This window comes from Nelusetta ayraudi, unplaced genomic scaffold, assembly GCF_046127955.1.
Source record: "Nelusetta ayraudi isolate G7.1 ecotype Tasmania unplaced genomic scaffold, CSIRO-AGI_Nayr_v1 ptg000068l, whole genome shotgun sequence".
NCBI lineage: Eukaryota > Metazoa > Chordata > Actinopteri > Tetraodontiformes > Monacanthidae > Nelusetta > Nelusetta ayraudi.
Window position 1 is genome coordinate 1,208,904 of NW_027466118.1, and position 15,470 is coordinate 1,224,373.

The following is a 15,470-nucleotide window of genomic DNA, read 5'->3' on the forward strand; positions in this document are numbered from 1 at the left end:
GACCGAGCAGGTCAGCAGAAAGCGAAAGAGGGGGCACTTCTCACATCCCGCTATTGTCCGGCTTCCTAACAGGCTTGGGGACGAGGGCTTCCTCAGGACACGGAACAATAACAGCACACATGCACGCACGCACACAAATCTGGAGGAAAAAGGTGAACTGGAACCGATGCATTTCATTGTCTGACTTATTATAATTTTGTATTAGTTATCTGTCCAAATGATCCTCTGTAGTTTTCAAGGCTGACAGAGGCAGACCAATGAAGGCTGACCGCTGAAGTTGTTCACTGTAAACACGCACGCACGCACACAATACGCGATGGAATGCCCCAAAAAAAAACAACCTGTTGACGGTTTAAACGTTTGTGTCAGCGTGTGCGTGCGTGCGTGCGTGCGTGTGTGTGATCTCCCTTCTTTCCCCCCTCAATAATCCGATTAACTAATTTGCTGACGTCGACTTTCCAGAAGGGGGCGGTGTCACGACACTTTTAGCAACAATCCCCGGTCCTGTGGCCAAGCCCGCCCACTGGAGGATCTCCTGGCGGTCGAAATCAGCTCGCCTTTACTATTATTGTCTGGCGTGGCTCTATTTTTAACTTTGACTTAATTGATCTCACTCATTGCTTTGTCGTTTAAACAAAACTTGCCTCACGTCCAGCGTCAACACTCTTCTCTTGGTGGAGGGAGACCGGTACCTTCAGGTCAATTGGCACTTTCCCCCCCTCTTTTTTGTTCTGAGGCAGCGTGTGTGTGTGTTGGTCCGTGTCCCCGGTGAGTCCACAGCTGAGCTCAGGATGACGTCGCCGAGCACAGGACGACTCCAGGGGGCAGTCAAGCCATCCACAGGGAGGATGACCTAAACCGGAAAAACGAACATTTTATTTTCACAACAAAACAACAGAGAAGTTCGTACAATGTCACAGGATCAGAATATTATGCGAATAATTATTGTTAGACAACTATGATCACTCTGTATTTTAACACAGTGAAAACAGAATTTTTGTTAGGTTTTGACAGTTGTTTTATCTTTATGTTTGTTTGTTTTTAACTGAATTTATGTTAATATGGCAGCTTTTGCTTAATGGTGTGAAAGTCATGTCAAAAGGGGCAGTTAAAAAGTAATGTATTCCACAAATATCTTCACAAAATACATTGAATTTGTATTGTACTGTATTGTATTTCCTACCATCAGGGCAGGCTTTCGTTTTGATGTTGTACAGATCTGTTATTTCTTCAACGACTGTTGTCGTATGTGTCCAAAACATACACATTCATTAAAAAAAAATAAATCTAATAGAGCAAATGTGACTAGAGGCCACTGGTTGTGTTATTTGTTGAATACAGCTAAACTGATGTAGTCTAACTAAATGCACATTACACAATGCTCTTCTGTTCTAGTGAAATCGAGAGTACCGCCAACTAAATAGTTTGTTTGTCAAATTCAATTGAAAAGTTCAATTTTAAAAGATTTTTTGTCTTTTTGTCAAATCAAATAAGCGTGTTCCTAATCGAATGGGTGAGGCGTTGTGACAAACATTAGTTTTATTTTGAAGGGAAGAAGCGGATGAGCTTCGCTGTGGCGTTCATGGACAGTCGGGGCTGCGCGCCTTTGACAGCAGCGGCAGCAGCAGCAGCAGAGCCGTCAGCCGGAGGAGCGTGGCTGAGCTGAGCTGAGCTGGAGTCAGTCAGTCAGCCAGGAGCGACAATGTGAAGCTGGAATCCGACCGAGCTGGATTGCTTTGTGGCCGAACTGCCGTCTCCTTCTCTGGGATAAAAAAAAAAAAAAAAAAAAATCAAATCCACGCGCTGCCGCCGTTCCCACGAAGCAAGAACTGGAGCTTTGTTGCTTGGATGTTTTTTCTTAATATTTTTCCTGGAAAATAATTTTCCTCTTTAAATAATATTCCTCCCAGTCATATGTTGCCATACATTTCTTCCTGGCTCACCTTGTCGAGGAATTGACTGAAACCCAGTTTGAAAGGGAGTGGAGCGGGAGAGCATCGCTTTCCCCGATTTTTTTCATCCCCCCATCGATGTTCGTTTTATTGTTGTTTTTAATGACACACCTCGGAAGGAGTAAAGTGCTCCGCGAAGACCCCACATCGCTCTATGGGATTATTGTCGACGAAGGCGCTTTGTTTTTAAGATAAGAGCTCGTTGGGCATCATGAGTTCCAGCGGTAAGTCCGTCTGTGCGCGCGCTTCATCACTCACCTGGAGGTGCAAGGACGAAAACCCTCAACGTCAGTGCTGGGTGGGGGAAAAATGTTGTGTAAATGACGCTAATATGAAGAATCAAGGTTTAACCCAATTCATTCTACAATTACCTTAATTAGCCTCGCGTACAAGCAGCTTGATTGTCAATTTCTATGCACACAAACTGTTTGGAAAGGAGGGGAGGGAGGGGGTCGACATGCTTTTATTCCCACGTCTCCATAAAATAGGAAGTCTATTTATACCTGGAGGTCAAAACGCCGTTTGCCCCGAGTTCATCCTTACAGGCGCATTTTTGTGATTCTTCATCCACCTAACAGCTGTTGCTCGGACCCCTTTCACCCCGTCTGCTCTCCCATCTTCCACCGGTGTGCTTGACCTCACTGGTGGGCCCACCCAGACACCCAGCTGTCGCCTCCTTGTAAAAAAAAAAAAAAGAAAAAAAAAAAAAAAAAGATCCCCACCTGTCTCCCAGCACATCTGAGCAGGACTCTCCCACCTGCCCTGAGGTGAGGAGTTGCAGTTTTGAGACCAAGGAGCCATCAGTTTGCTCTCTGAGGATGCTTTTTTTTTTTTTTTTTAGCTGGCCAGATGATGCAAAGCACATGATGTAAAAAAAAAAAAAAACAAGTGTGTGACGGCCCCTGAAGGGCTTCTGGTCACACGCGCGGCCGGAACCGCAGCAGCCCCCGGGGCGCTGCTATGATGCTAAAGCTGACCTTGCGTAGTGTCGGCCTGTCGGCTGTGACCCTGATCCTCCGCGGGCTGAATCAGGGCTTTCCCTCCGCTGCCCCTGTAGCTGCGTGTCTGCGACTGGACGCTTTGTTGTGTTTTACGACTCGTCGCCAGGCTCACCTTTTGAACCGCGCGGGCGGGGGAATACTTTAAAGTTGGCGTGTCGCGTCGCCCCTCTGCGAGCCGCCACGTGCTCCTCGGCCGAACCTTCCCCACGTTGCCGCTCCAACAGGAGGGAGTGAGGGGAGGGGAGGGGAGGGGAGGGAGCGAGTATTCCTGCAACATTCATTATATCCCGCCTGTCATTGTGTGGCACTGCATTATTCAGACGCTGCTCTTAACCCACTGGTACCGAGCCTTGCCTGACTGACTGCCTGCCTGCCTGCCTGCCGGTTGTGTTGCTGTGCATGCGTGTGTGCTGCGTGCATGCGTGTGTGTCGAGGAGGGGGGTGAAAAAATTCTTTTGTGGAGCCTCGACAACCTTCCCTCAGCTGATGACGAGGTGCATGTGGAGAGCTGTCACTAGCTCTTGTGATTTAAACACTCCAGGACTGCTCTGCGCTGCACGCACTCACACACACACACACACACACACACACACACACACACACACACACACACACAAACACACACACACGCGGCCGCACATATGTCAGCAGCTTGTCAACCTGGGTTTTTTTTGTAGCGCTTTGCAAATCTTCTTCTTTTTTTTCTTTTTTTTGCGAAACGCAAAACCCCGTCCGACTCGTGCCTTCTTCTGTTTGTTGTGTGTCGTGGGAGGCAGATGGCGGCGCGACGCGTGTCTGCAGTCTGGCGTTAAGGAAAAAACAAAATGACAAAAACACACACACACACGCACACACACACACACACACAGACACACAAACAGACAGACGCGCAGCAGGCACGGGAGCTGAGGAAAGAGCATCTCCTCCTCCTGTGTCTCCTCTCCTCCATCCATCCATCCATCCATCCATCCATCCATCCCTTCCAGTCACTCAGACATATGTTGCCCTCCACTCTCTCTCTCAACACTCCCAGGGCCCGGGACACCAAGTGGCCTGTTGAGGCTGAGCGCGTAGGCTGCGTTTTCCGCTGCATTGGGTGTGATGGCCTGGAGGCCATCGACACACGCCGAGTAATTACACCACGCTCTGGCTGTCTGTCTTCATCTCCGGGGCCCTCTGTCTCTCATGGTCACTGGCTTTTATGCCTGTGTGTGTGTGTGTGTGTGTGTGTGTGTGTGTGTGTGCTGGTCACACCTCCACCCACCCCCATTTTTCCGCCCGGACTGGCTCACAATGGCCAGTTGAGCAAATACTTGAAATGTGTTGTTTTTCTTTCTTTATTTAGGGGTCCAGATACAGTAACACATCCCCCCCCCCCCCCCCCCCCCCCCCCCCCCCCAGTTGATAGATCAGGGCTGTTGAGGGCAGCGATAAAAACCCAAGTTGATCAATAGACTGGATTACTGGATCTTCACAGCCATGCATCACAGACAAGCGCCGGCTGAGTCCTCCTCTGTGTTTCGTTCTTTACAACAAACGGTCATTTTCGCATGTTTATTTTTCATCACAGCGCAACAGGATCGGATGATTTCAGGGCTGCAGCTGTTGAATATTTTGGCAATCGATTAGCTATGTTGTGTCACACTAAAAAGAGTCTGTGCGAAAAGTGAGCTTTAAATTTAAATAAAAGACGCCTCGAGGCAGATAAAATTCCTTGATTATATTTGGATCGAGGAATTCTTGCAGCCCTGCATGATTTATCACCTGAAAACCTCCCGTAGAGCATATTTAGCCCCGTGTTTACAGCCTACTGCTGAAACGGATGATTTGTTGGACCTTCCAGTGGATAAAAACAAGGTGGCCTTGGACCGGGGTGGGGGTTGTCGTTGCCAACCTGGAAGAGGTATCAGTCTAACTCTGGATGACTGTGTGACCCAGCGAGCCCTTTAAATCCAGGCTGACCTCTCTGATTTTAAATGGCAGTGGCACCCTCACTGGGTCACATAGACAAATCACAACATCCTCAATGAGGTTTTTATCAGAGAGCTCGGGGGACGGACGGCGGGGGAGGCGCATTCGATGAATTTTTAATAGCACCGTCGGCTCAGTTTGGCTTTAAGAGAAGGAGCCCAGAGGAGACAGACAGACAGACAGACAGACAGACAGACAGGGGTGCTTTAAGTGAGATTTACCTGCTGGGGGTGGGGGCTGGAGAGAGCTTGGAAGGGGCCAATCAGCTCAGAGTTTACTCGAGTGCAGGAAGGGGATGAACGCGATCACTGTCACTACTAGAGAGAGTTCCCGGCACAGCGGCAGGAGGCCCGGTAGAGCAGCTGAGGCATCCCGGAGCGGCCGTGAGCGCCACCTATAGGGGCCAGGAGAAAAGCAAGCAGGCTGCAGCCACGCAAGCGTGAAAAAAGAATGCAAATAATCATAAGATAAATAAATAATCCCACGTCAGAGTTTTTATTGGTTTTGGATGCAACCAAGCTGCTACAATAAGTATGTTATTAGTATAATAGGCTTTTATTTTCACAAATAATCATTGCATCCTGGATTGCACTTTTTAATTATTATTATTATTATTATTATTATTATTATTATTATTATTATTATCATTATTATCATTATTATTATTATTACCTTGACCCCCCCAACCACTCTGTGGACGTCTTCTCGCACGATCACATCCCTCCCCCCCCCGTCTCCGCATTCTGAGGCCTTCGGCTCCGAACGTCCCGCTGCAACTGCCACAGCCTGTAAAACGAATTCATTAATCGCACAAACACCAGTCACGGAAAGTACGTCACGCTAATTTGATTGTGCTGACATGTGTCGCAGCCGCTCCGCTCATCTGTCAGTGCTCTTTTGGCAGCAGGGGAGGTAGGGAGTTAGGGAGTAAGGGGGTGAGGCTTCGTTCTGCAAAACACATTATATGATGCTGAGACGTCAACTTTTTATTTTTTTAAACATGTGATAGAAATAATTATACAGTTAATAAGCCACGGAAAATACATTGTCACTGGTGAGGCTTTTTTTTTTTTTTTTAGTATTTCTGTGTGTTTTCAGCATCAGTGTGTGTGTGTGTGTGTGTGTGTGTGTGTGTGTGTGTGTGTGTGTCTAAAGATTCCGAACTGAAGAAGATGCTGAGCCTGAGCCGGACTGATTGTCTAAACAGGGAACAGATTGATTCAATTACCCATAAGACAGTGTTCTCCAAGGACTGCGCGTGATTAAAAGATTGTTATTTTTGCATTATTTATTTATTTATTTTTCGCTTGGATCTCGGCCTCCTCTAATTCCCTGATTAGCAGGCCGAGCCAGAGCCAAACACCATTTATCACACCGCTGCCGCTGCTGCCGGCCCAGACACCTTAGCCCAGTAACACAGAGAACAAAGGTGGGAGATACATACACACACACACACGCGCACGCACACACACACACACACACAGTTGTTGGCTCGCATATTGACACAGCATGCTCCTCATGTACAACCAGTCGGACATGCAGCTCGGCTTCGGCATGTAATTCGAGCCATTTTTTCCTCCTTGTGCATTCGCAGCCGCAGTTATTGTGGTTTTTCCACGCGGCTCCTCCGTGTGGGTTTTGTAAAACATTTAAAGCCCTCGCGGAAGACGGAATTACCAAGGCCGCATGGCACTCAGTCACGACTTGATCCTTTCGCCTCTTTAGCTAAATGCGTTATTTTTTTATCGAGCGAATAGAAGAAAAAGGGTGGAGCTCCGGCTCTGTGCGCTGCGTCCTCGAGGCCGCCGCCGCCTCCACCGCCGTGACCTTGGCTTCTGGGAGGATTGAGTGATCATTCAGACTGTCAGAGGCGGCCTGACCTCTCCCTCCCTCCCTCTCCTGCTGTGGCGTGACAGCGTGTTTGCGATACCACTGGACTGTATCGCCGCCCTGATGGATGCCTGCGGTCAAGGTCCTGACAGAGACCGAAGGGCCACGAGGAGGCAGGGGAGGACCCTGATTGGCCGACGGCAGTGATTAAGGCCTGTGGGTTTCCTCTGCGGTGATGATTTTCCATATTTCTCTATTCCATGAGCAGCACGCTGGGTATTTAATATCTAAAACATGTCTGAAGGGAAATGTCGGGAGCAGAGGTTGACTGGCTCAGTTTTGCCTGCATGTATTTCAGTTTTCAAAAGTGGAGAGCTTTTATTTAAAAAGAAACAGAACGTGAGATCTGTTCAACCCCATTGTGGCCTCTTCTGGTTTACTAAATTAATATTGGCTCCTTAAAACAAGAAGAGGATGTTTCGTCTCTCTGCCTCCCCCTCCTCCCTGTTCTATTTGTGGCTCCGCCTTGGAACACTGTTCACTCCCTAGTGATTGGCCAGTTGCTTTCTGCTTGTGCTAGCTAGCAGGAGAGATGGCGACTCGCACTTATGTGGTGAAGCCTGGATCACATAAAAAATAAATAAAAATGCAGAGGCTTTGACTTGTGGTGTAGGAAGCCGTCCGGAATCTGAACAGCTTGTTTTAGCACAGCAACATGGGAAAAGCCAGCATGTCTAGAAAGTAAGTTGTCATTTTTCGGACTTGGTGTGTTAGTTGGAATGCCAGTAAAGCAAAAAGATTGAAAAAGTCACTTTTTCAGTACAAAGACCTCTTCAAGTTTCATGTCTCCCTGCTTGTTATGGAAGCAAACCACGAAGAACCAGCCAGCAGATCACCTGATCCATCAAACATAATTGCGCATCAGCTCTGATTTGAGCAAGACTAAAACCACCTCAGCTGACATAATTACCAAGTTGCTTCAAGTTGTTTCCATCGTCGTTGTTTCTCTTCCTTTTGATTCTTCCTCACTCACCCTTCATCCCTGATCACCCCACGCCCCTTGTCGCTGAGTTTCTAGCGTGTTCCTCCCTGGAGGCCGTCAGGTCAGGGGCAGAAATAGCAGCAGCCTCCCTGGTCCCTGGGGACGCTGTCCGCCTCCCTGACCTGCCCTCTGTTCTCAGCAGCTCTCTGCCCCGGGGCCGTGTTCTCGCCGGGGCCCTGGCCACTGATTGGGAGTCAATGGATTACACCTGTAGTCTGGCTGCTATCATTAGGGGAATGACTCAACACCTCAGCGTGGGAGAGGAACGGGAGCTCAGTTAAAAGGCTTAGACAGGGAGAGCTTGGCTGCGTTCACTGAGAATCAGCGCTCTGACACAGTTTGATGCAGTTGCGTAATGCTTCAGGGCCGTCAGCTGATTGTGAACCTGGAATCTCTGGCAAGGCTCTGCTTCTTTTTTTTTTTGGTCTGGTTTTTATTTTGCTCATGCAAGTTTAACAAGCATGAATGCATCAATAATAAGATGATTATTCATAAAATACCCCTTTTCATTTGAAAATATGGAGGATGCAATTGCCATGCAATGGCTAGCGATGCCCAATCAGGCATAAAATTATATAGATATACGTAATGATGTGATTGTATTTATGAAGTATAGAAATGTATCCACAATAATTAAATTAATATTGTTTAATTATTTAGAATTTTATTATAATTTAATTACAATTTTGTGGTGGGGAAATCCGAAGTGTAAAAAGCAAATCAGGTAAACTTCAAATTGCCTGCAGGTAATATTTTAGGAGAGTGATTCAGCCGAGTGAAAAGCCAACCAGCTGTTACTGAAGGCTGACAGTCCGTCTTCTTAATGTTACCTTTTTCTTCTTAGAACAAAGTCTGGTCTTTGTGAATGCATTACAGAGAGCGGGGACAGCATTGGAGGCACAGTGTTTTTCCACACTGCACAGATTTACACACATTAAGTAAAGCTCCCTGCCTCATAATTTCACACTTCACGCCCAGTTTGGTCAACTGTTTTCCATCTCATCTCCAAACTGGTGAGGAATTCTAGCTGCGTCCATTCTGTCAGGTTTTCTTCATCTTATTACAAACTGATCTTGGCAAACGTGGATATTTATCGCAACTTCTTTTCTTTTTCAAATCATTTTGATTTAGGTCCATTGGCTAGCTTTTTCGTTCAGTTTCCCTTTTGCACTGCTAATTTAATCAGCTTTTCCAGATGGTTTCAGCGCGCTGGAGATTTGTTTACGGCCGAATGCAGAAGGTCAGTGTCTAACTTACAGTCCCGGGCGATTCCAGTCGGCCCGAACCCACACGCACGCACACAAGGCGAAGACAGGCGGGGCAGTGGCTCCTGGCAGTGCTGCCAGCATTGTGAGCGAGACAATGAACTCACAGTGACTTGAGTGTGGGAGATCCGAAGCAGGAATCAATCACGCCTGCGTGTTTTTCCAGCGCCGTCCCCAGCAGGAAAATAAACAGCTGAAGCCGAAGTTGCCGTGCAAGAGCGGACACGCACGCGCTCGTAATGTACCTCGCGCTACACGCACGCATGCATTTTCCCCGAAGGTTTGGCAGCAGGCTGGCAGGCGGGCGGAGGGAGCTCAGGCCACAAGGCGTGCAAAGCCGCTGGACTTTTTTTTTTAAGTGCTTGCGAGTCCTTCAGGATTCATCCGGTGCGCCGGAATAAGTAGCTCTGTCACGCTAGCGCCTGCGCTAGTGCCGCTCTCGCTGAAGCAGCACTTCAGGTAGCTATTTAGGTGGCAGTCTTGGCTATTACACGCCTTCAACACAGTGTAGGGGCCACTCGGATGCTCCTTGAGGACGATGGAGGCAAACGAGAGACCGTGAGCTCAGCAGTCTTGCTTGTTCGATGCGAGTTATCGCTGCTCGGCTGCGCAAGAAATTGGAATTTTCGGCTCGATCAGCGCAAGAGATCTTCGTAAAAATTTCTGAAATGATCTATCAGTTCTATCACCTTCAATTCTTGCAGATTAAAGCATTTGTGACGCTGTTAGCGAAGGCTGTGTGTGAGAACCAGGCTTCCCTGGCAGTGTGAAATAGCTTCTGGTGCCTGCAGGAGTCTGACACCTAAACTAATGTATTATGTGATAAGAGGCTCCATCCATCCACTCTCTGCTTTTGTGCATGCACTGTACGAGCGTGAGCGTGCATACACTGTGTGTGCGCGCGTGTGTGCACATGTGTTTGTGCGTGCGAAAAAGACAGCGGGAGAGGAAAGCCTGGAGCTTACCGAGCTCCGCTAGGTGTCAGACCTTACAGCTCGAGAACAAAGTGTTGACAGATCAATGCACTCATATGATTGTGCGAAGTGCACACAGTGCTGGCTGACTGTTCTTACGATGCAAGCTTTTGGGGCCGGCTCCTGCATACGTCCCGAGAATACTTTGGAAAAAGTCAACAATTTTGATACAACATATTTTAAGACCTGAAACTTAAATGGATACAATTTTGTTTTTGCAAGTTAAGACATTTTTTTTCCAAACAACAAATAAGCTGTGCTGGTCACTAAATTACTTGTTTCTTTAATTTGAATGAATTGCCTGTTGGGGAATTTTGTCAAATGTCATTTGCTTGTTTAAGCAGACGTTCATTAGCATGGCTATTATTTTATAGTTAAGATACATCCATTAGCATCCCATGAAGTGTGCTGCTCACAGTTTGTCACATGAACGGCAAAAAAAATCGGAGATTTTCCGCCTTAAGAAGGGAAGCAGTTGTTTCATAATGCATCGTCTCGTTCAGCTCGACGTCAGCGTAGCAGCGACTCGTTACGGCTGAGGGCGCAGATCCAACACATCCACCGTGTCTCTTTTTCTCTCTCCAGCAGCTCATCACCAGGGCCTGGCGGGCGCCGACCGGACTTCCGGCCCAATCCGCTGCCAGAGATGTCGCGAAGTGTGCAAGGGGGAGGTGGTCCGAGTGCAGGAGACCCACTTCCACGTCAAGTGTTTCACCTGTGCAGGTAAGAGACAGGAGCTAAAGTGAAATCACCACTAATGTCGTTTATACGCACAAATATTTATGTGGTTTCAGCCTTGCATTTATGGACCGCATAGACCGAAACTGCTCTTTTTCCGAAAACTCTCCTCAGGGTGGATTTTTTTGAAAACGCCGCCTTGCCCAGATTCGTGTGAACGCCGAAACCGATCTTTTTTCGGATCGCTGATGTCACAGATCTGTGATCTGAGGTGCTAATGTTTTTAGCGAGCTCCTGCTTCTTTAAACACGGCGTGCTTCAGGTGTTCTTCTTCTTCTACCTTCTTCAGGGAGTAAACTTGCAGCGCCACACCAGGCCGGTCATAGGTACTACATCCTTTCAGTTGATTCCAGCGCCTCCGTGTAAACTGGAATTTTTTGGAATACGGCTTTGCGTTACCGTTTCATTTTTTACGAGTCTGCTTTCGAAAATGTGCGTTTTCAAAAGAAGTCAGTCTCCGTGTAAACGGCCCCTAAAACTTCCCGGTCCGGGTCGCAGCCTTCCACGCGTACAGCCGTGGACCGACAGATGTACACACCCTCCAATCTCTCATCCCTTTCCTTGTGAGCACGCTGTGCGCTACTATTAGCCCTCGGTGGGGATTTGGAAGGATCAGAGTTGCCTTGCAGGGGGACTTAGGTTCCTGCTGAGGTGGCCCGTTGTTGCGCCGCTGCCAACTCAGCTCTTCCCTCAGTTGTGACTCGGCGGCCTAATGAGACGCGCTGCTTCAGGTGAGCATGGGCGACCTACAAGTTGCACATAATCGCACGTCATGCAGGAGCAGCGCGGCGGGTTTTCCCGTCTGTGCACATGACATTTCAAATGAGTGGCTTGTTTCGTATAAAGTTGTCCTGGCAGGCTTTCTCAGCACTATGCAATGCATTCAAAGTCCGACACTTTGTTTACACTCTCCCACAAAAAAATGCGTCACAGAGGGCGGAGCAAACACCTGATTGGGAATCGTTACGACTAATCTGCAGGCGGTGGTGTACCCGTTGTGATGTCGCAAAGGGAACAGTTGTGCGGATTAAGACCTTAGACCTATTGCTGTTACTAAATATTGGTGCAGAGAATTTTGCACAACCAGACACCTCTGATATTCAAGATTGTTGAGTTCGCATGGACAGCGTCACCATCCGTTTGTTTTGACAGTTTTCATTTTCATCTTTTAAAAAGAGACAAAACCGCCCAAAACAGGTGTTGCCTGTGGCCGTGGAACTCCGACCTCGGCAGTTAGAGTCGCAACAACGGGGCAGTTTTGCTCGTCAATCTTCTGGGTTGCTGTTCCAGGCAAACACTCACAAAGACTGGCTGAGGGCGACTCTGCGGAGGGTCGCTGCGTGTTCCCCCCTGTACGCCGCTCCCGCACACACGAACACGCGTACGCACGTGGTCGTTTACCATGGCTGTGAACGGTTGCCGTGGTAACGGTGGGAGATGGGAGGGGATTGCTGGGGGGCCCCCCACCGGGCCCTGGTTGGTGGATATTCTCAGTATCTCTATGGTGCTATTAGCCAATGGGAAGGTGCTGTTCTAACCCCCAGAGGGAAAAAAAAGGGGGTGGTGATGGTGAAAACAGGAAGCAAGCGGTGGAGAGAAGAGGGTGTGTGTGTGTGTGTGTGTGTGTGTGTGTGTGTGTGTGTGTGTGGGGGGGGGGGGCCTAAACATTACATCATAACTTGAGTGCCGACTCCCGGATGCTCCTCTCTCACTCTGACATTCACGGCGGCGGCGGCGCGGTAATGGGAAGCCGTCATCCACCAGAGTCACGTTAAATATCAGCCCTCTCCTCCCTCTCGTGTTCCAGAGAGTTCTCCCCGCATCCCATGAGGCAACGGGGTGCTATTGTGCGGCCAGCCAGCCAGCCAGTGCCCCCCCCCCACCCCCTGCCCATAATATGCTCTCTTGTATGGACCTCTGCACAGCCAGCAGTTTTGCAAAGCCTGCATTGTTTGCCGTTGAAGCCCACGTACCTCCCCGCTCCTCACCCCCCCCCCCCCCCCCAACCCAACCCTACACGCCTCCCGCGCACTCGCAAACATGTTGCGTGTTTTGTGTTTTGTGTTTGGTGTTTTTTTGTTTTGTTTTGTTGTTTTACTTCATCAACTCCACCTGTTCTCCATTGTGTCCTCATCCTCTGCTTCCCTTCATAAACGGCTGTGAATGCAGAAGCGGGGTTTTTGTAGATTGAATTTTCATATTACCCCTCATCGCTCTGTTGATTCTTCTCTTCACCCCCCCCCCCCCCCCCCCCCAAACACACTTTCTCCCTGTCTTCCCTCGCTTCCACTCCCCGCCGTCCCTCCTGATGACGGGCACCCAAGCATGAAATCAATTTCCCATCTTGGGACAGGATGACATTGGCATTCGTGGCATGCGACGTGGTGGCTAATGGCTAAACTGTATGATCCCATTGCAGCAGAGTGACAATCCGCTGTCAGGGGCCAATTGTCTTTCACTCTCCAGTGTGTTTATGAACTTTGTGGCAGGCGCATGCATCCGAATCTAATTTCACTCTTTTGCCAAAATACCAACCGTACGCACTCGGGCTTTGTTTACCTCGACAGGTGACCTTGTGTTTACCCTGGTCCCTGCCTCCGCGTCCCTCGAGGAACTGTTTATTTACCTGTGCAACTAACAGGGACAAATGCGTGATTGTTACCTTATAGAAAACACACACGCAAGTACAAGCAGATGCAGTGCGTGCGGGTCTCTTGCTAATTTGTAACCCACTTGCCCCCGCTTACGGCTGAAGAGGCTTTCAGAATTCATATAGCATTGCAATGCAAAATATTGACTTTAAAAGTGAAAAATCATTTGAAAAGTAAGAAAATTAAGATGGTCAATCTTTGCAATGCAAGCAGTAACTGGAGGGGAAAAGCCTTGAAAAATTACCTCTTCCGTTCCTCGCTGTATTTTCTCATGAATTTATTTATTTATTCATTCATTTATTCGTTTTCTCACTCGGCTCCTCCTGCACTCAGTCGCCTGTTAATCACAGGGCCACACAGAGAGCAGCAACCATTCACGCCAAATTGCCTCATATGCGTGTTTCTCGAGTGTGGTAGGAACCCAGGCAGACACAGGGAAAACTTTAATTGTCTTTTTAAAATGCACATCATCATCATCATCATCATCATCATCATCATCATCATCATCATCATCATCATCACAACAGGCTAACAGACATGCAAACTTCAATCCGACCCAGTGAGCAAAAAAAACCCAAAAAAACTCGCTTACTCCTCTCGCTAACGACGTCACTCCCTCATTTAATCCTCTCCGTCTCAGCGCACACTTTATCAAATCTAGATACCGCAAATGAACTTATTTAATCAGTCACACACACACACACACGTCAGTGAAAATAAGTCGGGGCTCATTATCGGCATTTAGCCGCTCGCCAGAATCTCGCATCGAGCGGATTGGAAGCCGCTGCATATAATCATCCGCTGCATTAGGGGGAAGAGAAGGAGGGATGCATCGACTCCAGAGGAAGAGAAGCGGCAGCGTGTGTGTGTGTGTGTGTGTGTGTGTGTGTGTGTATGTGTCTGTGCGTTATGTGGCATTGCTCCGAGCTGCACAATATGGAGGCTGGGGTGTTGTGTTACCAGCAGAGCCCGGGCTGGCTGACTGCTCTAATGACAGAGTGACCGCGTTTTAAACCGGCCTCCGAGGCATAATTGGCACCCTCGGATTTCAGGGGAGGGAGACGGTGGCCTGTCGCTGGCACAGAGTCAGCGGCGGATAAATCGCGCGCAGCAGCGGCTGCGATGGCCACGTTTCCTCTCGCAGCCTACTCGCACTTGAACAGTTAGGCAGGAGAAATAGAAGAGGAATATACAAGCGCAGGCTGAGATGGATGCCGGCGCATTAGCGCCTGGTCAGAGAGGCGGCTCCCTGGAGTTGTTCCTGATTGTTCTTCCTGAGCTGCAGCAGTTTTGAACGCAAACTAGTCAGAGAAATACTCGACTTTATCCGCTGGTGTTCATGCGTTGACTTCAGGAGCTCCTGACAAACGGCTTGTTTGAATTTTTCTTTTGTTTTCCACCGCAGACCGCTCGATTACCTTTTGTCTGGATGTCATTAAACCCCCCCCCCCCCCCCCCAACATCCCGCCACCTCTTCTCAACAAAATTTATAGGTTAATTAAATTCACCTACAGAGCCGTGCCGCCAGCCCGGTGGTTCCTGACAAAAGGGAGAGAAGGACGACGCAGCGAGAGAAAATACAGAGATTTATACATAAAAAAAAAATCCAACCGGTGAACAAGAGGACAAACTACGAGAGGTTACGAGGAGAAACATGAAAAAAAAAGAGATTCGGAACACAGAGGAGAAGAAAAAAATAAAAAAGTGGGGTGTTACTAGGAAGGGGAGCTTCCTGTAGCTATAGCAACCACTGGCACACTGGTCCAATCAGCACGCCGGCGCCTGGTTGCTAGGGAGAGATTCTGGGCGTCGAGGGAAGGGAGCGCAGCAGGCAGCGGCGACAATCCCCCCCCCCCCATCCTACCCGCCCCCTCCACATCCACACCCCAACCCCCCCCCCCCCCCCCCCCCCCCTCAAAACAACTCTCCAGGACCCGGGTTGGATGACAGGGATTATCCCTGAGCTCGTCTCCCTGGAGCGTCACCCTCCAGACGGAATCTCACACACTTCTTCCCGCCACTTCCTCCACCTATTGTCCGCCGGCA

General features: G+C 48.8%; 1 protein-coding gene across 5 annotated transcripts in view; it reads left to right on the forward strand.

The window, feature by feature from the left end:
- The first annotated feature begins 1,655 nt into the window (after positions 1 to 1,655).
- ablim3 (actin binding LIM protein family, member 3) overlaps positions 1,656 to 15,470 on the forward strand; it is a 44,728-nt gene continuing 30,913 nt past the window's right edge. For 4 of the 5 annotated variants that reach the window (XM_076041544.1, XM_076041546.1, XM_076041547.1 and 1 more), the window contains exons 1-2: positions 1,656 to 2,176; positions 10,621 to 10,758. In XM_076041544.1, the coding sequence (XP_075897659.1) occupies positions 2,164 to 2,176; positions 10,621 to 10,758 (151 nt within the window). In that variant the 5' untranslated portion in view covers positions 1,656 to 2,163. The remainder of the gene's footprint in view (positions 2,177 to 10,620; positions 10,759 to 15,470) is intronic. The other variant, XM_076041545.1, reaches the window with a different exon arrangement.